The sequence below is a fragment of the Hylobates moloch genome, unplaced genomic scaffold (assembly GCF_009828535.3).
Source record: "Hylobates moloch isolate HMO894 unplaced genomic scaffold, HMol_V3 SCAFFOLD_21, whole genome shotgun sequence".
Classification (NCBI taxonomy): domain Eukaryota; kingdom Metazoa; phylum Chordata; class Mammalia; order Primates; family Hylobatidae; genus Hylobates; species Hylobates moloch.
In genome coordinates this window covers 41,567,364-41,590,908 of record NW_026652296.1, presented here as the reverse complement: position 1 = coordinate 41,590,908, position 23,545 = coordinate 41,567,364, and the positions used below count along the sequence as shown (strand labels likewise).

The 23,545-nt window shown below is 45.6% G+C and overlaps 1 protein-coding gene across 2 annotated transcripts in view; it reads left to right on the top strand.

Annotated features, from left to right (window-relative positions):
* SLC24A3 (solute carrier family 24 member 3) overlaps nt 1–20,627 on the top strand; it is a 499,800-nt gene extending 479,173 nt beyond the window's left edge. For both annotated transcript variants that reach the window (XM_032142373.2, XM_032142374.1), the window contains exons 16-17: nt 15,254–15,319; nt 18,716–20,627. In XM_032142373.2, coding sequence (XP_031998264.1) covers nt 15,254–15,319; nt 18,716–18,865 — 216 coding nt within the window. In that variant the 3' untranslated portion in view covers nt 18,866–20,627. The remainder of the gene's footprint in view (nt 1–15,253; nt 15,320–18,715) is intronic.
* Nucleotides 20,628–23,545: the final 2,918 nt, after the last annotated feature.

Here is a 23,545-nt window from a genome sequence, read left to right as displayed (position 1 = left end):
ATCTGAAGATGACATAATTGGATCACTCTGCTCATTCTGCTAGAATTATACAAGGGCCACATTAAGTCTTGAAATTGAAGATCTACTTTATCCTTGAAGTCAAGGGGGAAATGCAGGAGAAGAAACCACTCTGGCTTATTATGATCAATAGCCATGACATGCACAAGAGTCCTCTTGGGGGAGACTTGGTTAGGAAGACTCTAGAGAAAGGCACGTCATGTTGTGTTTCCATCCAAATGCTGCTGTTTCTGTAATCAGTGCAAAAAAACAAACAAAAAAAAGATCGTTTTATGCCAGGGATACAAAGATCCAATGCAGACCACTCTTTTGAAAGTAGAAAATCAGTAATATAATCAATAAACAGCTTATGAACTCCAGGGAAGTCAAGGAGATTCCATTTGATATATGATGTGAGGTAGGGATTCAATTTTATTATTTAGCACATGGATATATAGTTGTTTCAGCACCCTCTGTTGAAAAGGAGATTTCATTTTGAACTTTAAAAATTCAGTGGAAAAATTTCTGGTTAGCTTATTTTTCAGTAATAATCACAACCTAGGAACTACTAGGAAGCCATGATTTGGTTAAAGCTGTGAATTTTGCATTTCATAAGTAATGCTAACTTCCACTATTTGGAAAAGTTTTTACCTTGAGTCAAGACTAAAATGTAAATGAAAAAGAAACAGGGAAGGATCAACCTGGTGAACTGAATCGGGGAGTGAGAGTCATAAAATCAGCCCCAGATCCTAGTGGCATGCTTTAATATTCTGCTTTCTCCTTATTCTACTCAAGTAGTTGCTCTCCTTCCTTCAGAGGGCATTTAATAAGGAAAGAATCCCTATGAAGAGAAGAACCCCAAATGCTCCCCACATCCTAAATTCTCTAATCCTTCTAAGCTCTGCCCAAATACATCCTCACACTGCACATAATCTCTTTCCACATCCCTGTTGGCCCATCCACATTCCTCCTTGTTTCACAGTTATTAACCACATCTCTCTCTGCTGTTAGAATCTGAGTTTAAGACCTCATCCACTTAATGTCTGCCACTCACACTGCACCCATGTCCATCTTGCACATAGAAGGACATTTTATTTGTTTAAATAGAGAATAAATTTTATTTTTTCAATTGCAGCAGCAAGCAATCCCTTTGTACATCAATAGCTCCTGAGATCTTTGCCATGTGTCAGCCCAGTTAAATGATTTATATTAATGGTGGTGATCCTGAGTCATTCAGGAAAAAGTTAAGTTAGATCTCATATCCTCTAGGATAAGCATCAAGTGTATGATCTATTTCAAAGCGAAATATTTCATCAAAAATAGTTAAGGAGCTAGCCTATAGAAAGGTAGACTTTAATTTTCCAGAAGCCTTTGCTTGTACAGACTATGATTCTTTGACTGATAATGTTAGATCAAAATAGTAACAGTATTTGGCCCAACCAAACTATGCCTTTTGGTTTGCTTGGAAGCTGGGGGTCCCAGAAAATGGCCCTCTGAACCCAGACTACCTCACAGAGGAGGTTACAGGGGCCCCGATCAAGGGCTTCTTTCTTTCTCTAGCTCATCCTTCAGGTATCAATATAGATGTTGAACTGGGATTTCCCAAGCCTGGACCAGGTGTCATGCCTGTGTTCAGCAGTTCTCATCAAAGCACTTACCTTTACCCCTTGGTCTGAGTCTCCCCCCTGGAGAAGTGACCTCCCTGAAGACAGGAACTGTGCTCGTCTATGCATTTATTATTTCCTTTGTGCCTAGCGCAGTGCCTGGCACTTGGAACATATTCCACAAATATTTGTTGGATGGATGGATGGATGGAGAGATGGATGGATGGATGGAGAGATGGATGGATGGATAGATGGATGGATGGATAGATGGATGGAGGAACATGTGTGAGCAAAGAAGAACAAATCAGTAGGATGACTTGAGAAGAGAGCAGGGGGGCAAGCACGACAGCAAAAAGAATAGCTAGAATTCACTGAGCATCTACTCTGCACCAGCACTGTAAGGACACTGTATTCGCATGGTCTCACCTAATCCTTCCAACTCCTATATAAGGAAATGATTATTCTTTCAACCAGGGCTTATTATGCACCCACTATATGCCAGGAACTGGTCAAGGCAATAGGGATTCAGAAGTGAACAAGGTAGACAAGACCTTTCCTCTTAGAGTATACATTGAGTGGGGAAGGATAGACAGTACATACGTGAACAAATGCCTGATTGCACTAACTTCAGAGGACAAAAGCCTTATGCAGATGATGAGATGAAGTGATGTTTTAGAGAGAGAGGTGCAGGCGTCACTCTATATTTACTGAACAGGAGATTAAGTTCTGTGTGGAGTCATGAATGACAAGAGCCAGCCATGGGAAGAGAGGGGTGTGTGGAGAGCAGGGGAGCATTCTGAGAAGGAACTGTACTTGCAAAGGCATCGAGGCAGGATGTGTCCTAGAACAGGAGACATGCTGGGCAGAGGTAGTGCAGAGTAAGGTGGGCAGAGGTCATACTGGGCCACCAAGACTGGTCACAGGGCTCAGGTTTCATTCTAAATCCAATATAATTCTTAGCTCAATTCTGCAGATTAGGAAACCAAGGCACAGAGGTTAAATCACACAGCCAGAAAGAGGCAGAGAGGAGTGCTTTTCTGAAAGCACTGACAACTATTGCCAAAGCAAATCATGCCACAGCAGTCACTCATGCATAACTCTGGGCTCAGAGGAGAAATTTCAGACCAGATCCATCCCCGAGTTTGACTCTTTGCTAAAAGACAGGGCAGGGTCTGCTTATTAATGCTTAGGTGGCTTCTTCAACTTTATTTAAAGAAGTGAAGAGCTATAAGGGGAGCAAATTCTGATCCCCAGCTTTCTATCCTAAAAGTACCAACAGTCATCATGGGGGCTGCACTCATTGCTGCCCTGGGCCATGGTAACTGATATTTCTACAGGGAGTTTCTCTCTGATGGTTGGAGGAACTGCTCTGGATCCTTTGTTCAGTCCCTGGTCCCTCTCTGGCTCTCTTTGGGTGCCTTCAAGTGGTCAATTCCTCGTGCTCAGCCACACTGGGCAGGGTGGGGGACATCACCGTGGATCTCATGCCGAAATGCAGACATTATTTGGAAAAATAATCCCAGGTTCATGGAAAAGCAAATCTAGGGCTTATTTGCTGAGAGCATTTTGCTCTGCCCTCTTCTCCACCACAAGCTTTTCCTAGGAGAGGCTTTATTTCCAAAATGACACTCAAAAGCCTCTTTTCATGTAGCATAGTAGTGACCGCATGACATCTTTCTGCATCTCTGACATCAGAAGCGAGCAGCCACTGTGGGTTTAATGGCCTCTCCTAACCTCACAAGGGACTTGCCAACAATTTTGAAGCACTTTTTCCATCTCATCTAGATGGGATTTCCAAGTCATAATTATCTGATAATTACCATCCGGACAGCTGTTTTGTGCATGGCATTAGGTTTAAGCATTTGGCAGGGAAGGATGAATGCAGTTTTACAGATTTTGACATTTCTTAACACTTTGTGGCTTGCTCAGAAGGCAGCTAGTTACCTAAGTGCCCAAAATAAGGAATCTTTCTAAAAGACAAAGTTTGGAAAATGAGCACTTCTTGTTCCATTACGGTGATGAACGTCTGTTCCACAAGCTTTAAGAGAGCTGAGAAAGTCACCATGCAGGCTCCAGGAAGCCAGGGCAATACTCATATTTCTAAGCTAGGGCTTAGAAATGTAAAATAAATCTGAGATGCAATGGTGGGAGGGTGTCTGTCTCCCTCTCTCCAAGCAAGAGACCACCAGAGTCCAGAAACAACAGAGACAAAAAGAAGAGCTGTCCAGGAATATTCTCACCTCACACTGTCTGCCTGGTTTATTCTTTCTTTGACCAAGTGTTAACTGAGTGCCTACTGTGTGCTATGCTGGTAACCACTGGAGATGGTGCAGTAAGCAAGACAGGCAGAGGTGTATGCTCCTGGACCTACAGCTATGGAAGGAGAGAATTGCACAGTCAATTGCAAAACAAGATGTGATGCCTGCTTTCCTAAGGGCTGCCTATACAGAAGTTTAGGCAGTGTGTGGCAGTGATTGGGGGATCTGGAATGCTGGGGAGGAAATGACAGTTATTCTGAGAATCCGAGATTATCAGAACAAGCAGGTGGAGAGAGGTGAGAAAAGTTTTTTCCAAACAGAAATAAGAGCTTGTAGAACACCAAGATATGGGAAAACTTGTTGGACTGAAGGACCCAAGGGCTGCTTCTGTGGCTGGGGGGAGTATGGGAGGGCTGAGGAGTTGGTGAGCTGAAACAAAGTGACAGAAATGAAACTAGAGACAGAGAGAAGCTGCATGGTAAAGGCCATGGTAATGGAAAGAATAAAGGGTACACGAGAAGGAGAGGTACAGTCATGTGTGCCTTTTAGAAAGGATGTTCTGACAATTCCGTAGAGAAAGCATTGGAGCCTGACAAGACAGATGGCAGCAAGTTCAGCTATGAGGAATTTGCAGGAGAGAGAAAATAGGGTGATTGGATTAGGACAGTTGTATCTGTTAGCTATGGTTACCATAATGCTAAGTAACAAAAGGCATACATCCATTAGCGTATATTTCTCAGTCATACCTTTGTGGCTGACAAGTGTGTGGCTGATCTGGGCTTGGCTGCAGGCTTCATATGAGTCTGCTCCATGTGCCTCTCATTCTCTTTGGACCACTGGCTTCTCAAGACACAGTCTTCTCATGATGGGTCTTCTTTGAGACACATCATGTTTTCCTCTTCTCAAAGCAAGAGCACAAGAAGAGGCACCCAGCTTCGGAAACACATTTTGCATTCAGGCTCATTTCAGGTCAGCTAACACCATTGGCCAAAGAATATCACACAGCCAAGCCCCAAATCAGGAAGCAGAAAAATGCATCCACCCACCATGAGGCTATGGAAAGTGTGTGGACATAAAACCTATTACGGGGAGAGGAAATGAGACCAGCAGTTCACTCTGCCTCCACAGTAGCAGTAAAACTGGAGATCAGTGGAAAGCTAAGCAAGAGACTACAGAAAAAAATAACAGGCCTGGCAATTAGTTTAACTTTAGCCCCTAAACAGCTGTTCATGTGGAGGTAAGTCAGGAGAGGCAAGGATTTTGTAAGCCATTGCAAAATTTTCAGGTGTTGTTATAACTACGATTGAGGATTTTAGCAAGGCAAGGGCATGATTCACTTCACATTTTAAGATTACATTGGATGCTGTTTCTGAATGCATAGGAGGCAAGAGTGGGTGAGGGGAGACAGGTCAAGGAGCTGATGACAAAGAGATTCTTTTTAAGGAAGAATTAATAAGATTTTCTGACAGATGTATGGAGACGATGAGAAGGAGAAAAATCATAAGTAACACGTGATTCTTTGCTTGGGCAACTAAGTGTATTGTGGTGCCATTCGTGGAGATGAGGAGACAAGCTGGGAGATGAGGAATACATTTAAGATGAAATACCCGATGTTCCATTTAGGACAAATAAAGTTTGATATGTTTGCAGGTCAACCGAATGGAGATGTCAAGTAGGTAGTGGAAATGATGGGTCTGAAGTTCAGAGGCAAGGTCTTGGTTGCAGGTGTGAACTTGGGAGTCAAGAGCATTGACTGCAAGTAACAAAGTAAGAAGGTAAGTGTAGATAGAGGAGAGGGCCTAGAACATGTCACATGTCGTGATGTTGGATGGGGGAAGAAACAAACATTCACTGAAGGAGACTGAGGAAGGGCCAGCCAGGGACAGGGAGAATCAGAAGAAAGGGGGCCGCAGAGCCAGAAGAAAGTTACAAGGATGTTGGAGCAGCCAAGTATATCAGACCTTGTCCAAGGTCCTTCTTCTAAGGCCAGTGCTTTCAACCAACCATCACCTCCTCCAAGAAGCCTACCCTTAGCCAAATTTAGTACCTGTATGACAGCATGGGGGTATATTCTATGATGTGTGTGCCTCCCCCTTAACTCCCTGAGGGCAGAAACTGTATCTTACTCAACCTGTGCTCCTTAACACCTAGCAGAGGGCTTTCTGTGGAATGAATCGATGAACCCATCAGTTCTTAATGTCTCCCGCGTCTTTCATTCTCGCCTTGTATGGCAACCATTCCCAATTCAGGCTCCCAGCACCAGGACACTGCTGCCTCTGCTAGAACCAGTCTTCCCTTTTCTGCAAATTCCTTCCCTCGCCCCCAGGGACAGTAGGGTGCTGGAGCCAACTCATATAGCCTCCAGAGAAGCTATAATGTGCAGCTCTTCGTAGTTTCCTCTGGTGATGCCACGTTGGTAGCTTGAAATCAGCCATGATGGCAGTATTTACATCACAGAAACAGGACCATGTCAGAAGGCCACTGCTAGGGTCTCCTACAAACTATCCCCACAGGACCTAGATAGGTAACTTGGGAATAGTGTGGTGATGTCCTAATGAATGATGCTTCTCAAGGTTATTCAAACAGAGCTCCTGGGAGCAAAAGTATCACCACCCAATCCCCTTAATCTTGACCATTGAGTTTCAGGCTCTATGTTAGGAAAATTAGGTGATGCCTGGGGGAAGGAAGGGTTCTTCCAGATCCTACTGTGGAAGGGCTTGCGTGGAAAGCTGAATCAGTCTCTCTGTTCATCACAGTTTAGGTCCCTCAGAAACTATTCATTTCTAAGATGAGGATCCAGGGTGAAGAGTTTATTGAGGGGGACCAGTATGAGAGTGGAGAGGGAGAAGGAGGGAAGGCAGCCCACAGCGGCTGTGCTAGCAAGACTATTACCACAGTGGGCAATCAGGGCTGACTCCCACAGCGGGAGCTCTGGGAAACAGGGGACAGCCTCTGTCTCAGAATGACTCCATCCGAGGGGCAAGGGAGCTGGGGGTTTATTCACCCACTCCTCAGAGTCACTGGTGGAGAACAGCTTCTAGGATGTTCATTTCTTGGCACTTCTGTGGTTCAGGAGAAAGTCTTAAGGCACCAAGGCGGGAATGGCTGTTGGGAGGCAGCTGGCACCCACCAAAATGGCACCTCAGGGAGATGGGGGGATGTGGGTGAGTACAGATGGCAGATGCTGCAGGGGCATCTGTGATTCTTAAAGTTCCTTCGGGACTCTTACAAACATGGTAGGCAGACGTGGTGAAACCCCGTCTCTACTAAAACTACAAAAATTAGCCAAGCGTGATGGCACACACCTATAGTCCCAGCTACTTGGGAGGCTGAGGCAGGAGAATCACTTGAACCCAGGAGGTGGAGGTCGCAGTGAGCTGAGATCATGCCACTGCACTCCAGCCTGGGTGACACAGCAAGACTCCATCTCAAAAAAAAAAAAAAAAAAAAGTGCTAGGCAGGAAAGGTCCAGATGCACTTCTGAGGGCTCTTAGAAGGTAAAGGGAGGCTTTACCCTGGCTTTCTGCTGTGCCTGGCAGAGTACAACAAAAAGTGAGAATTTAGGGTCCGAAGCCCAACTGTAAGTGCAGACCTGACCCCTCACCAGCTTCATAAACTTGACTAAGTGGTTTAACCTCTCTGAGCCTCAGTTGTCTCATCTTTCAAATGGAGAGAACAAAACGCACTCTGCATACTTCATGAGTGGCCACCAGAACTAAATGCACTATTGTACTAAATGACTAAAGGACTTAGGGATGCAACTGTCATTAAATTGCGTCTTTTCTGTGGGCTTGGTCACTGTCTTACCTCATTTAATTGTTCAAACAAAGAGATTCCAACCCAGTGATATTTTACAATGTAAAGCCACAGCTGGGAACATCCATTTGGAAACTACGCCCAAACAAGTGTAAAACTACCCAAATAAGAAAATGTGAAATGACATGCCACATATGTTCCAAGTTAGAAATAAATTAGCAAAAATCCAGGGGCTTCTTATTTTTCCTAAAAGAATTTGTTGGTTGGGTCAAGCTGACCACAAACCATAGAGAGATTTTAAACTGTAGTATTGGGGAAATCAGAATTTTTTAGGATGGGAGTGTTGGCTTTCCAAAGGTAATAGGGTTCAAAGAATTGTTTTATGAACAGCAAGTATGCATGAAATTTGGTATGAATGAGTATCTGTGTCTGCATCCATACTAAAAAATATACATGCACTGTGGGCTAAATTCCTGTTGACTTTGGAAATAGCCACCCTCTTGTTTCCTCCACAACAACTACCAAGAGGGAATTAGAGAATGAAAATGCATGCTTCTTAAGGCAAGAAATGAAAACAGCATTAAATGTCAGGACTGAACAATCTGAGATGTGCCTCCCGTGCTCTCAGATCAGCATTGCCTTGAAGATTTTCTGCATTGGCACTTAATGTTCCTTGCGTCTTTGAGGCAGGGAGGAGGCAGATGATCTAGTTCAACACTGTGCAGGCCTTTCCAAAGGTCATTCACGGATGAGAAGGGTTTGGTGATATCATTTGGCTTAGCATGCCTCCAGAAAGTGTTTTACTGCCTTCAGGGAAAGTTACTAGGATGATGAAAATGTTTTTTATTTTTGTTAAAGTGTAGATTACATGAGGTATGCATTTGTCAAAACTCATCCAGTAGTAAGAACACTTAAGATCTGTGCATTTTACTCTATGCAAATTATGCCTCAATTAAAAAACAATTTGGTGCCCTCTTGCTTTGTTACTTGCAGAGATCTGCTTAAAGCCAACCCTCACCATGGCCTGTCTCCCAATCAACTCTCCACTCTTGCCCTTTGCTATGCAGCCTCACTGCCTCCCAGTATGCACATGCGTGCACACATGCAGACACACACAGACAAAGGCACATACACACATGCAGGCACATGCAGGCAAACACACACACGCATCCACACATACAAACATGCAGGCAAACGCACACACACATGCACACACATGCAGGCAAACGCACACACACGCAGGCAAACGCACACACACACATACATGCACACATGCAAACACATGCAGGCAAACGCACACACACACATGCACACATGCAAACACATGCAGGCAAACACACAGACACGCAAACACACAGGCAAACGCACACACACATGCAGACACATGCAGGCAAACGTGCACACACACAAGCATGCACACATGCAAACACATGCATGCAAACGCACACACACAGGCACACATGCAAACACATGCAAATGCACACACATGCATGCACACATGCAAACGCACACACATGCATGCACACATGCAAGCAAACGCACACACATCCACACATGCAAACACACAGGCAAATGCACACACACATGCAAACACACGCAGGCAAACGTGTGCACACACACACATGCACAAATGCAAACACATGCAGGCAAACGCACACGTGTATGCAAACATGCAGGCAAACACACACACATGCATGCAAACATGCAAGCACAGGCAGGCAAACACAGGCAGGCAAACACACACACGTGCATGTCCACATGCAAACACATGCATACAAACACACACACCCATGCTCAGAATCACCAGATTTTTTTTTTTTTTGACAAGAGTTTCACTCTGTCGCCAGGCTGGAGTGCAGTGGCGCGATGCAACCTCTGCCTCCGAGGTTCAAGCAATTCTCCTGCCTCAGCCTCCCAAGTAGCTGGAACTACAGGTATGCACTGCCATGCCCAGCTAATTTTTGTATTTTGAGTAGAGACAGGTTTTCACCATGTTGGCCAGGATGGTCTCGATCTCTTGACCTCGTGATCCGCCCGCCTTGGCCTCCCAAAGTGCTGGGGCTACAGGTGTGAGCCACTGTGCCTGGCCGCAGATGCTCATTTTTTGTTTGTTTGTTTGGGATAGGGTTTTGTTCTGCCATCCAGGCTGGAGTGCAGTGGTGGGATCACAGCTCACTGTAGCCTCGACCTCCCCAGCTCAAGCGATCCTCCCACCTCAGCCTTTCAAGTAGCTGCGACTACAGGCACGTGCCAACAGAACTGGCTAATTTTTATTTTTATTTTTTTTGTAGAGATGAGGTCTCACTATGTTGCCCAGGCTGGTCTTAAACTCCTAGATTCAGGCAACCCACCCACGTCACCTTCCCAAAGTGCTAGAATTGCAGGCATAAGTCACCACGCCTGGCCCAGATGCTCATTTAAACATACAGTATGTGGAGCCAGGGACTGGAGGGGTGAGGGAATTAGGCGCTAGAGTGAGGAAAAACTCACGAGCCAGGCATCTGCCCTCTGAGCATTTGGACCTGCTGCTCTGGTAAGAACATGCCCCAACCCAAGCACAAGCAGGACCGACATCAGCACCATATGGACAATAGTGAACTTGGAAAGGGCAAAAGGACTTAGGGCAGGATGGGCAGAGTAGAGGTGGGAAGGAGGTGAGACCCCCACCTAGCTAGACCGAAAGTCTCAAAGAGGGCACAGGGGTGTGCTTAAGGTGCCGACTACAGAGAAGGGGTGCTAGGATATGAGACAGTGACATGAAGTCCTTAGCAGAGCTCCTGGCCCTCCTCCTATCTTCATTAATGGCTAGCTTGTCCGGAAGGAGGAGCCCTACAGGCCTCTTTTTCATTTTGTTTTTGAATTATAAAAGTAATACACATTAATAGCCCCAAACTGGAAGTGGCCCAGATGTCCATCAACAGGAGCATAATTAAACACACCGTGGCATATTTACACTGCTGTAAAAATAAATGAGCTGTTGATGCAATGAAAACATTGAAGGAGTCTTTTAAGATGATGCGGATATAAAAGAGTACACGCTGCAGGATTCCATTGCTATGAAGCTCTAGGACAGGCTGAACTGCCTTGTGGTGGAGAAACAGGGTAGTGCCTGCCTCGGGCGAGGCTTGCAGCAGGGCACCCGAGAACTTTCTGGAATGACGGAAGTGTTCTGTGCCATGGTAGAGTTTGAGTTACATGGGTGTATGCATTTCTCAGAACCTGTTGAATGGTACAGTTTTGTGGTGGGAATTTTACCATATAAAATGGCATCTAAGAATAAAAGACCCATGAACTGTGAATGAACTCTACTTAATGAGATGCAGGCAGGAGTGCTCAGGGGTGAAATGGCCTGGTCTCTGCAGTTTACTTTGAAGTTCCCACAAGCACACGTGGACATGCCCTGCTCTTAAAAAAATAAGATGGTATAATTCTTCCAACTTTCCTGAATGCTTGAAAACTTTCATAGCAGCATGCTGGGCTTAAAAACACTACATAGACTCAAAATAAATTAAGTAAAATGGTGAAGGGAGAGAGAGAACACTGGGCAGAGACCACATTGCTTCTGGAACATTATCCAGGGAGTGGCATCCGGGGTCTCTCTGCTTCCAACCTCACTCTGACCAGTCCCTGCTGCCCCACGGAATCCTGGCCTCCTTATAATGCATATTCAAAATGAGACCTCATGGACATGTCTTATTCATTCCTCAATTACGTTTTAAGCACGTGGTCTGTGCCCAGCCCTGTGCCAGGTAGAGGGTAAAGTTGGATGTGGTTCCTACCCTTGCAGTGTCTGTAATCTAGTAAGCTATTGTTCAGTGATAGGTTTAGAAAAGCAGCAGCCTTGGGTGCAAGGAAGTGGACCCAGCCCCCAATTATTCAGAAGATATTACACACCAGGCCCTGTTCAACAGTTTTAACATGGATTAATTCAGTTCAACCTCATAAGCACCGACAAAGCAGGAACTGTATTATCCCCGTTTTACACTTTGAAAAACTGAGGCTTAGAGAAGTTCAGTTACCCATCCATGATGATACAGCAAGTGAGTGACCAAGAAGAGATTCAAAACCTAGGAAGTTAGCTCTGGAGTCCATGCCTTAAACCAGAGGGTTGCAAACATTTTCTATAAGGGGCCAGGGAGGAAATATTTTAAGCCCTGTGGATCATACCGTCTCCATCAAAACCACTCAGCTCAGCTGCTGTCATGTGAAAATAGCCATTGATGATATATGAATGAATTAACTGAGTTCCAATAAAATTTTATTTACAAAGACAGGCTGGAGCTGGATGCAGTGGCTCATGCTTGTAATCCCAGCACTTTGGGAGGCCAGTGCTGGAGGATTGCTTGAGGCCAGGAGTTTGAGACCAGCCTGAGCAACACAGCAAGAGCCTATCTTTGCAAACAAACAACAAATTAGCGAGGCACAGTGGTGTGTGCCTGTAGTCCCAGCTACTTGGGAGGCTAAGGCAGGAGGCTCACTTGGGCACAGGAGTTCAAAGCTACAGTGAGCTATGATTTCACCTCTGCACTCCAGCCTGGGCAACACAAGTAGACCCAGTCTCTAAAAAAAAAAAAAAAAAAAAAAAAAAAAAGAGGCAATGACTCCTGCCCCAAACCATCCATAGCTGCAGCAGCTGGGAGATGTTTGAGCTGGGCCAGAAGGCAGCTGAAGGAGCCCTCGTTCCTGCCTGTCACATCCCTGTGGAAGTACAAGGGTCAGACAGCAAGAAGTAAATACAGGCTTTGAAAGCCCAGGTCTCTAACAATGAAAACACAAAAATACACCCCTGGGTGTGTGTAGTAGTAGTTCATGACCAAAGGAAGGCTATAGAGAAAAAGGTGAGAAGTTAAAAACACACAGAAACTCCACAAAATAGTGAGTTGCCTTTGGCCTCTGGAACCAGATTTAGAATTTCAGCCACACTGTTCTTCGAGATTTCATGTGAACATAGGAAGAGTAAAGTTCAAAAGCTTTGGTTTAAGAGGATTCCTTTTGAAAATGTTTGGCCAAAGAGAATTTTCCTGCTAGGAGCTTTGCTAAGTTCTTGTTGCTGACAAGGATTTGACCCTGGAGCTCAGAGGGCAAGCTGTGCTGGAAATGCATTGCCCCTCTTAGAAGATATCTGTGTGCGCAGTGCTGAAAGTTAAGAGCTCAAAAGGATTCCTGAGTGTTTATCTACAGTTCCACATCTACCCAAGGGTGACTGAGGATAGCTCCAAGAGCCTCTTCCTCTCTCCTAGGGGTTGCCATCTTGCTCTGAGGAGCCCACCTCTCCCTTTCAACATTGACCAGAACACAGGGGATTATCATAGTCAGTGTGGACAGAATATTTGGAGGAAGAAAATCTTCAATACAACCCATTTGTGATGCAGTCCTGTATGTTGGCCTCTTTACACCAACCCAGCTGATGAAAGTAGGAAAGTCTGTCCACAGTCAGGTTGAGTGTGTGCATGAAGTTAAGCCACCAGCTGGACTGCCATGGGGCCGATCTGCCATTTTTCCACACTGAATTAACCAGGTTAAGCCATTGCTCTAGTGTCGCAGAGATATGACTTGAGTCTTTCTTTATTCTCGGGAAGGCATTTGGTGGTGGGGAAGCATGTTCCAGCTGGGGGCCAGCAAATGGTTGACTCACAGGGATTGCAGGTCACTAGAGAAAGAGTCCAGCTCAATCCCTCTGTGACAGGACATCACTGAGTCACATCTTCACAGAAAGGGTTGGCTGTTTAGGGCATATGGTGTCCATATTTTCTGTCCTGTCAGAAAATAAACCTGACACACCCACCTATGGAGACTCCTTCCCATATGCACACTCCAGTAGTGAACTGGTGCAATCATGCCAAGAGGTACCTTAAACCCTGTCAGAAGGGCCCAGAACCACTCCTACTCGATAATTACCACTTAGTTGTCTAACAGAAACAACACACAAATCAACCAGCCTCGCTTTCCCTTCCCATGAACATAGAGAAGCTTTTCACTCCCTGCAAGAGAGTGTACATCGGTTGGGGTCTGTAGTCCTCAAACCTGAATGCACACAAGCATTTCCAAGAGAACATGTGAAACATGAATGTCAAGATCCCTTCCGCAGAACCCCTGGAGAACAGAAGAAGTGGATCTGAGCTTTATGCTTTCTCTAAATCAGTGGTTCTTACATTTTCCTGTGTATCAGAATCACCTGGAGTTAAAGCACAGATTCATGGGCCCTGCCCCAGGGTTTCTGATTCAGGAGTTCTGGGTGGGGCCTGAGATCCTGCATTTCTAACAAGTTCCCGAGTGCTGCTGCCGCTGCTGGCCCCAAAACCACCCTCTGAGAACCACTGCTCTAAGGAATCTCTTCTATTTCAGGGCCTTTGACTTTGGTCAAAGGCAGAAGCAGTGTCTTCTCTACATCATGAAAGAAACTATTTGGCCTTTGTCGGCCGAGTCAGCACCCCAGTACTCTCTACCTGCTCTGCTTGATGTGATAGCCACAATCACATGTGGCTCTTTAAATGTAAATTTGGTTAAAGATGAGATTAAAACTGGTTTTTTTTTTTTTTTCAGTTGCATGAGCCACATTTCAAATGCCCAACAGCCACATGTACCTAATGGCTACCATGTTGGAGAGCACAGATAATAGAACTTTTCCATCATCACAGAAAGTTCTGCTGATCATTGCTATTCTATAGAACTCCAGAGCTGGGTGCAGTGGCTCATGGGCTCATGCTCGTAATGAGCCACTTTGAGAGCACTTTGGGCTGCTTGTAATGAGCACTTTGGGAGGCCGAGCTGGGAGGATCACTTGCTTCCAGGAGTTCAAGACCAGCCTGGGCAACATAGTGAGACCTAGTCTCTACAAAAAATCAAAAATCAGCCAGGTGTGACGGTGTGTGCCTGTAGTCCTCAGGAGGCTGAGGTGGGAGGATCACTTGTGGCTGGGAGGTTGAGGCTGTAGTGAGCCAACATCACACCGCTGTACCCCAGCCTGGGTAACAGAGTGAAACCCTGTCTCAGAAAAAAAGAAGGAACTCCAAATACATTTCTCTTTTTCTCTTCATTGGCTGTTATCCCCATTCTGCAAAAAACAAACCTCCATTAGAGGTTTTACTAACATCAGAAATGGAATTTTAACTTTTTCTTCCGTTTTGTTTGCCCACAACAGCAGCCCTCCTCCACTTCTTCCCATCAAGTTAGAGACATTTTGGTGCAAATGAGATGAAAAGTTTATTCATATTTTTCCATCGCCCATGTCATGAAATTCATCCTAAAAGCAGTACGGGTTTGAGAAAGCAAAAGTTCCCCAGAGGTAAAGGAACACGTGGACAGGGATGTTTTGTGGGCTGCAAGAATCTCACAGTCCCGGATGGAGGGTTCAAGTGGCTGTGGGGCACTCCAGCCAGGGCCCTGTTACTGAGGGTAACGCCAGGATGGGACTGAGAGTGGACAAGACAAAGACAAGCCTTGGGTTTCCAGAAGAGCACACGTCTCAAGTGTAAGCTGCGGAGGTGGCTGCTGAAGCTGTCTGTTGCTTTTTCATTCTAGAGGGGAGATGTGGAATCACTGCTACTCAGAGTTGCATGGGCAGATGCCTTTTCCAAAGCCTAGCTCTGCTTTGGAAGCCTAGCTTGTCAGAAGCCTAACTCTAACCCTCTCTTACAGATCCGGCTGAATAGCAGGGGGCTGATCTACTCCGTGGGCTTGCTCCTGGCCTCTGTTTTTGTCACGGTAGGTTGGCAGCTCTCTCCTCGTACTTGCATTTGCCTGTTCTTTCCTCCCCTTGGGTTCTTTGGAGACCAGATGAACTTGGCCTCCTGGTGACTGGGGACAAGCAACCTCCGTGTCCCATCTCCTGGCTCTTTCTTCTAGAAGTGAGTTCTAGCAACCCACTAGAACACCTTCTCCCTTTCTGAAAGAAGCCAGCCTTCCTCTCAAAGGCATGGCCCTGTCTTACATAGAAAACAAACCATTTTCCCAAATGCAAAGAGAAGATCCCACTTTGTCTGCAACATTAGTCATGGAAAGGTAGATTCCAATTCATTGATTGTTCCAGGTTCCCATATGAATCCTTGAATTTGACGAATACTTGGAAACTAAAAATATATTTTATTGACGGTACATTTTGAGGCCATTCCACTGTCTCAGCTATTACGCCCACTTGTGTACTTTAATATTCCCAACTCAACTGATGTGTTTGGAACAAGTTCACACCAACGCATGGACTCATCCACATAAGCATCCATTAACATACAAATATGCTGTTGGCATTAATAAGCATTGAGACACAATATGTTTTTTCCTTAATTTTTCAAGGAAATAGTCATTGAGTTACACCTGGCATGTTGTTAGCATAAATATGCCAGAGAATGGGAATTCAGAAGGACAGGCAGGAAGCAAGATAAGTAGTTTACAGGATCAGGGTGTGAATTGAATGTCAAGATTTCACCAAAGCTAATACTGCCTTATGCAAAAGTGAAAATCGACATCATTCATGCTCTTATGGTTTAGGAGGTCCTGCAGTTCTGCTATGACTTGAAGTGGTAATATTTGTAATAGCCACACACCGTACTTAATATTTTGTATACATGTCTTCCCATTTGGAGCTCATCATGCCCCCCATGAGGTGTCACTAAGATCAGCCTATTATACAGATGAGCGACTGAGGCCTAGAGAAGCTAATTGACTCGTTTTTATTGACACCAAGTGAATGGAGGAACAAGCCGTCTGACACCAGGGTACACACTCATAGCCACGGTGCATCTTTTTAGGCTATGCTATAGTTATATCATCTGCAGGAGACCTGGCTAACCACTAACTGGGCTGTCAAAATGAGGTTGCCAAAATGCTGAAGAGGGGCAGGTTTGGGGGAGGAAAAGCAATTTTAAACATCTTAAGTTTGCAATGCCTGTTTGACATCCAAGGGAAGAGGTCAAGAAGGCCACTGGAAATATAAGTCTGAGTTCACAAGAGATGTTCAGTCTGGAGACACCATAGTGTAGATGGTATTTAAAGCCCTGCAGTTGGGAGAGATATCCAAGGGAATGAGTGTACACAAAAGAGAGAAGAGCCCCAAGATCTCAGTGTTGAGGCAGTCTGACGCTTACAGGTCAGGACGATAAGGAAGAAACACCAAAAGAAACAGAGAAGGAACAGTTTGGAGGTGCAGGAATAAAACCAGGAGAGTGCGGGGGTCCTGGAAGCCACCTGCTGAAGGGTTTTCCAGGTGGAGGGAGCTATTGGCTGAGTCAGAGAGAGGAGCCCTGAGCATTGGCCACTGGAGTTAGCAATGCAAAACCATTGGTGCTAATGAGACGGCAGTGCCGTGCAGTCGAGTGGAATAAGTTAATAGAGAATGGAAGGAGCGAGATTGGAGACTGTGGGTGGACATTCACAACTCTTTCATGTTATCTGACTGTAAATAAAGGAGAAAAATGGAAATCCAGAAAAAAAGTGTTATTTTAAGATGAGTGAGATAAGAGAATCTTTGTATGCCAATTAGAATAATACAGGGATGGAATTGGGGCATGTGCTAGAGGAGGGGGAGTTGCTGGAACAAGGTCCTTAAGCAGGGTGGGAGATGGGATGTGGGGCATGCAGGGTGGAGTTGACCTCACTGCCAGGAGAGAAGGCAGGGAGGTGGGGTTGGGAGCTCTGTGCCATGGGGATAAGTGAGGATGGGGAAGCGAGTGTCAAAAATTGGAAGAGAGGGGAGAGGTGTGAAGTAGCCATCTGGGGAAGGGGAGACAAGGGACTAGGGAAGGATGAGATGCCTGCTGAAAGCATGAATTACCCACTTAATGTCGGTGGTCTCGAATTTAAAATAAGACTCATCAGCATGGCTGGCTGATTTCCTCCAGCCGTGATGGTCAGCTGCGTGGATGCGGCATGAACCAGATTGGGACTTGGCTTGAACTGAAGGGCTGTGGCTTAGCCAAGCAAGGACAACCGAGCAAGAGAGAGGCTAGGGAATCAGGGTGGATGCCCTGGAGTGACTCCAGCGAGTGTGGGTGGAATCGAAGCAGAGGAAGGAGAGAAGGAAAGGGGCAAAGTGGGTTAAGCCTAGAGAAGTGGTGATGGTATCAGTGAGGTGTGGGTTATGGGCATTTGCAGAGTTGTGGGAGCTGGGGAATCAGGCGGAGTCAGCTAGAAAGGAAGAGATTTGAGTCAGAAAGTGGGATGAGTGACACTAAGATAACACAGATGCTTCTGTCACTGCCAATAGCAACATCTAGGCCCCAGTGCCACCCAGCAGACCTTTCTGCAGTGAAATGGTCTGCACCTGGGCTGGACAGTACCACTGGCTATGGTTGGCTGTAGCACTTGAAATGTGGAGCTGTGTTTTAATTTTACTTCATTTATATTTGGGTAGCACATGGGCTGGTGGGAGTGAGTGGCTGAGGCCAGATGAAGGATGAGGACTTGATGGGGCAGGGTGTTGGAAAGACCCTCTCCCCTCTGGGGGCATTGAAATCACAGAGAAAGTCAGCAGGAGTGCAGTGGAGAGTGGCAAGAGCCGGGCGGAAAGCTTCAAGGATGGGCAGTGGCCAGGGTTACATCATTGGCTGCAACAGGAGGAACCAAAGGAACTGTGGGAAGAACCGAGATTCCAGGCTCAGTGTTTTTAGGGAGGATAGAAGGAAAATGGTCTGGAAGCAGCCATGAGGAACTGTGGGGAGGGAGAAAATTCCTCACCTCCAGACGCAGCCGTGGGAAGAGATGCAGCCACCACTGCCTGAGGACTGAGGGGTCATTGTCCTCAGGGGAGTGGGGGTCTGCTTAGAACAAGATGGGGAAGGCCCAGAACAGATGAAGGGCCCACAGGAGTGTGGGGTTGGAGCTCGGTGGAAGAGAGTTGGCTGCTGGGATGTGCTTTTCAGTCCTGCCATTTGTTTTAGTTATTTTTCTACAACCAGCAGCTTCTGGCTTCCTTTCTTCCTGATGTAGATGTTCTCCCCTCCCACAATCCGAGACGAGAGGTGGATTTTGCAGGCTCAGAGAGGATCAGCACCCTGCCTGAGGCCCACAGTCAGCAGCCCTTCCCCGGGTCCCCTGGGTTCCCCTACCAACCCCCCAGAGGCTGCTGCCTCCTCCTGGCGCCCTCTGAACCTGTTCTGTGCCCTGCAGGTATTCGGCGTCCACCTGAACAAGTGGCAGCTGGACAAGAAGCTGGGCTGTGGGTGCCTCCTCCTGTATGGCGTGTTCCTGTGCTTCTCCATCATGACTGAGTTCAACGTGTTCACCTTCGTGAACTTGCCCATGTGCGGGGACCACTGAGCCGCCGGGTGCCCGCAGAGGCTCAGCTCCTTCTTTTCTGTGCAATACGAGACCCGGCCGCACCCCGAGTCACACAGGCCCCCGGGGCCACGGCGTTCGTCTCTCCTGTGCTATCCTCAGGCCTCCGCTCCTGTTTTGATGGCCCAGGCTCTCCCCTGCCCTATCCTCGCTCCCCCACCTCCTTGGGTCATGCCCACCCACCTTTCCTGCCTCCTCCGTGTGAAGACATCCAACATCCACGTGACTTTTCCAGCTCCATTTTTGAACAGTGACTGAGATTCTAGAAAAACTGGCTGCTAACTGGCCCGAGCCAGGCAACACTGATTGCAATCCCTCCTCCTTTTTTAAGTTATTTGATGGAAGACTCACCTAATTTGTGACCTGAGACTGTTGAAGAAATAGAGAGGAGGGGGCCCATAGATTACAGAGAGCGTTTGGGATTTTGTTTGGTTTGGAGATGATGCCTAGGTTACTGGGTTTGGGGGGATTGTTTTCTTTTGGGGGCCTTCCCCTTTTACTCGTTTTCTTCCAGAGATCAAGAGCTTCTCTTGCATCTTCTTCCACTGGGCGCTGGATTAATCAATGACCCAAAAGCTGCACCTGCCATGTTGTCTGGGCTTGCATCCCAGATGTGTTGGAGTATGCATGGATGTAGTGCTTTTTAGAGGAGCCACTGGGCAAGGCCACCAAGAAAAAATGCATGACATTTTATAGCCAAGGACGCCTTGCTAAAGTCTTATGGGCGTCCCCTGGGGTGGGGGGGGCACAAGGTTTTGGAGGAAGAAGACAACTTCCCTCATGTCCATCATCACCATCTCTTTCTCACTAGGTTCTTTCTAGTTTTCAAGCAATAGTTCTAGCCTGCCTTGGACAAGGGGGCCCCAGTTAAACAAACTACCCATCTATGAGGTGCCAGGCAGTCAACAACAGAAGCTTCCCTGACTTGTGAGTCCCTGAGATGTGCTCTTGGTGTTTGGCATTTGGGGTGACAGGGAGTGACCCAGAGGCCACCACTGCTTTTCATGCAGGAGTTACAGACACTGGTTTCTTGGAAAATGGAGAGAAGCGCACTTTGCACAGACGTTGTCAATTAAGTCCCAATTTGCCACTTGGTATTGAGTACACTGGACCCTGACCTCTGGCTCTTGGGCAAACGCCCTTCCTCACGGGGCGCCTCCGCCAAGCCGGCCCAGCTGCACCCCTCCCTTCCTGGAGGGATGGCCAGGGAAGGAGAAAACAGAGAACTGACACCTTTGAAACCACAGAATGTGTTACATGCAGACTCGCTCAAGGGCATAAGTTATTGTGAACGTTTTTGCCAATCACTGCTCAACAGCCCTGCTAGATTTTGTATGATGCTGAATTATTACGCAGACTAATTCCACCCAGTTGAGACACTCCCATGCTTGTTCACTTGTATTTATTGAAACTGTGGATTCTTGCCCGTGCTGTCCCTTGTATTTACTTTAAGCACTGATCACTTATCATTCATTCGGTATGGTTTTCCCTGTCCCTTGTACACACATTCTGGTATGAATTTGTAAAAATAACCTGCTACAAATTGGTTGAATGTTTCTGTCTGTGGTGCGAACCAGCATTAACGGATGGGGCACGTGCCCAACTGAGGAACAGGAGAAGAAATCACCAATTTGGGCTCTCAGAGCTAAGACACACTTATTGATTCTGTTGCACATTTTGCACTGGTTTATGGCGATTGTTTTCTTGGACGGATAGTGTAAAATAAACTTCTCTGTTCTCTATCCTTCCCAGAGCAGAGTGCATTACTTTCTCCCCTGGAAGGCTGTGCATTTTTCATTGAGGAGAATGTATGGGAGATAAAATGATTGCAGTCACTATGTGGCCAGGTATTTGCCACCTGCTGTTTCTGCGTTGCCTCACCTGGAAAGCTGGCATACGTGTGGCAGATTACGAGAATGAAGTGGCCAGCTGTGTGTCCCCTCTAAATCCTGAAGGGACTTTAGGCCTATCATCCTGTCATAGAATTCCAGAACTCTACCCATCCTAGAATACATTAGTTAGGAATTCATTCTTTCTATTGAACATGAGAGAAGGAGTATCACAGTACTGATGGTGACATTCTGGAGTGGCCAAATTCTCCATTCTGTCTGATTTTAGTAGTTCTTAATCGTGAAAATTAAGATTTCCCCAAAGGTGATTCCTTAAAAGTGACAATAGCATAGTTGTAATAAGCCATGTTCTGATGCCAGGTGATACTCAAGAAATAACTACCCAGATCTAAATTAGTAAACACAGAGAGCTAGGCTTCCACCAGAAATGCAGCATAATTCATTTATAAGAGGCAGAAGAAAAATAACCACTAATCCACAGCACCAACTTTATTTAACTGTTGAAAAATATATATTCCCAGGGTGAGAGGAATACTAGGTACTTAGCATGTTTTGAGTGTTTCCATCTTCAAATGGTTTATTACTATATTTGTGTATTTTACAAATATACCCTGGACACAGGGCAGGGTATTTTCATTACGCTGATCAGTGCCTACAAAGCATTAGATACTTTTATGTTAAGTATCTTGTTAGACTAGTCTTAATTAGTTTTACTTTTAATACTAAGCAAAGACATATAGTCAGAAGCTTGGCTTTAAAAAAATACATTTTCTATGAATTCTTTAGAAACTATAATTCATGGCTGAATTTCTCAAAGTGAGAATTCTGGGACAACATAGAGTTTTCATGTTTCCATGCATAATGATTGCCAGCCCAGGAACTGTGGGGGTTTCCTTTCTGAAATGAGAATTTAGCCTATTTCTGCCTAGAACTCAGGCATGCACAACTGTCTTGGGTCATGAGTTGAGAATGAGGTTTGAAATGAGTCAGCTGTTCAGTGATGCTGGATTGCTGACACTACTCTTTTCACAGCTTCTGCTGAGCTGGGACTTAAGATGGGGCTGGGATAGGTTTGAGGAAAGAACCTTTGTCAATATCCCCACACCTGACGATGTCTACTAGGGAAACCCTCACAGCAATTTTCTGAGCAGGCTGAACTCCCCAGGCCACAGCCTCGTGCACAAGTGGGATGTCTTCCTGTCCTTGGCCAAGGGAAGATGGGCACTGGGGTTTACACATTCTCCTGAGTGCGTCCTAGTGGCTCCAACAGCTGGCACCTGGAGAAGACCCTCTGTTCCTGGAGATTCTGTTCCCACCTTGCTGAGAGTCACTGCCAGGAGGAGTCATTGAGGCCCTCAAGTGGCCTCAGATGCACTGAGAGGTCACTATGAGGGGATATTTCCGGGCACAATGGAAAGATAGCGTCTGCCCCTTCTACGGAAAACTGCTGGCCCTACCTTTTTAGCAATAGTTCACTTTTGTAGGCACATGTTTTGTATTCACCTCCAAAAGATACCTGGCATGGAGGGTAAGTGGATATAAGCCATTTATATTTTCCTAGGTCTTTTGCTGCAGACACTTACAGTTTACAGTCATAGATTTGCATACTAGGGATCTGAGACTCTGTATAACTCAAGCAGCAAATTTGAACTCATTTTAACCATTCCAGCTTCAAAGAAAAGCCTGAATGTTTAGAAAAAGGTAAGGAGTGATAACATTGTAAAATCCAGACCATTTTAAGTTGTGGTGTATAAAAATAAATGTAACCAGTGTCCTAGAATTTTACCTAATTATTCTTAAAAATATTCAGATTGTTGAGACCATGGTGAAACTCCGTCTCTACTAAAACTACAAAAAATTAGCCAGGCGTGGTGGCGGGCGCCTGTAGTCACAGCTACTTGGGAGGCTGAGGCAGGAGAATGGTGTGAACCCAGGAGGCAGAGCTTGCAGTGAGCCAAGATCGCACCACTGCACTCCAGCCTGGGTGACAGAGCAAGACTCTGTCTCAAAAAAAAAAAAAAAAAAAATTCAGCAATTTGAAGTGAGAAATTGGTGATGACGATGGTGCTTTTTCCAAGATTTATTTATTTTCTCTTTTTTAAAGTAGAAATAATTATCCCATTAACAGAATAATTATCCAGTTATTCTGACCCATTTCCATCAACTATTTTGAAATAGGTGAGATATTTTCATACTGGATTTTGTAAAGTCTCATACTAATTAATGAGTCTCATTTATTTTGTTATTTTCTGCAATGGCTGCCCATACACACACACACACCATCTATCTGATACCAAAACTCTGTATGAAGACAAGCCAGTGGATTATTGAAATTTTTTCAAAAAAGTTCTTCCAACTGTCTATTATTATGCAAGAATAACAGAGGCGGATTGAGCAAACTTTTCTCTGATAAATAAATAGCTGTATGTTCATTGTCTTATCATCCAGAGACATGGGCCCTGCTGAGATGCCGAAAAGTGAGGAGCTGGGGCTGTGGAGAGCAGAGAAGATTAGCAATGTGCATGAGATAGATAATGCCAGGCCCCAGAATTGATCTCACATTGAACTTCATGCTTACAACACAGGGCAGAGTAATAAAACTCCACCAAAGTCGTTCAGATGGCTTACTGTTACACTCAGGCCATTTCTTTCTTTAATAACGTGTACCCAGTAGACCCATTAATTTAAGAAATTCTTACTAAACCTTAATGTAGCAAACATTCTTGCCATGCTACAGAGATTTAAACATAGTGAGTAGCCACAGTTAATACTCATTTTGGTCTTGGTCTTTTTTTTTTGCAATAAGAAGGAG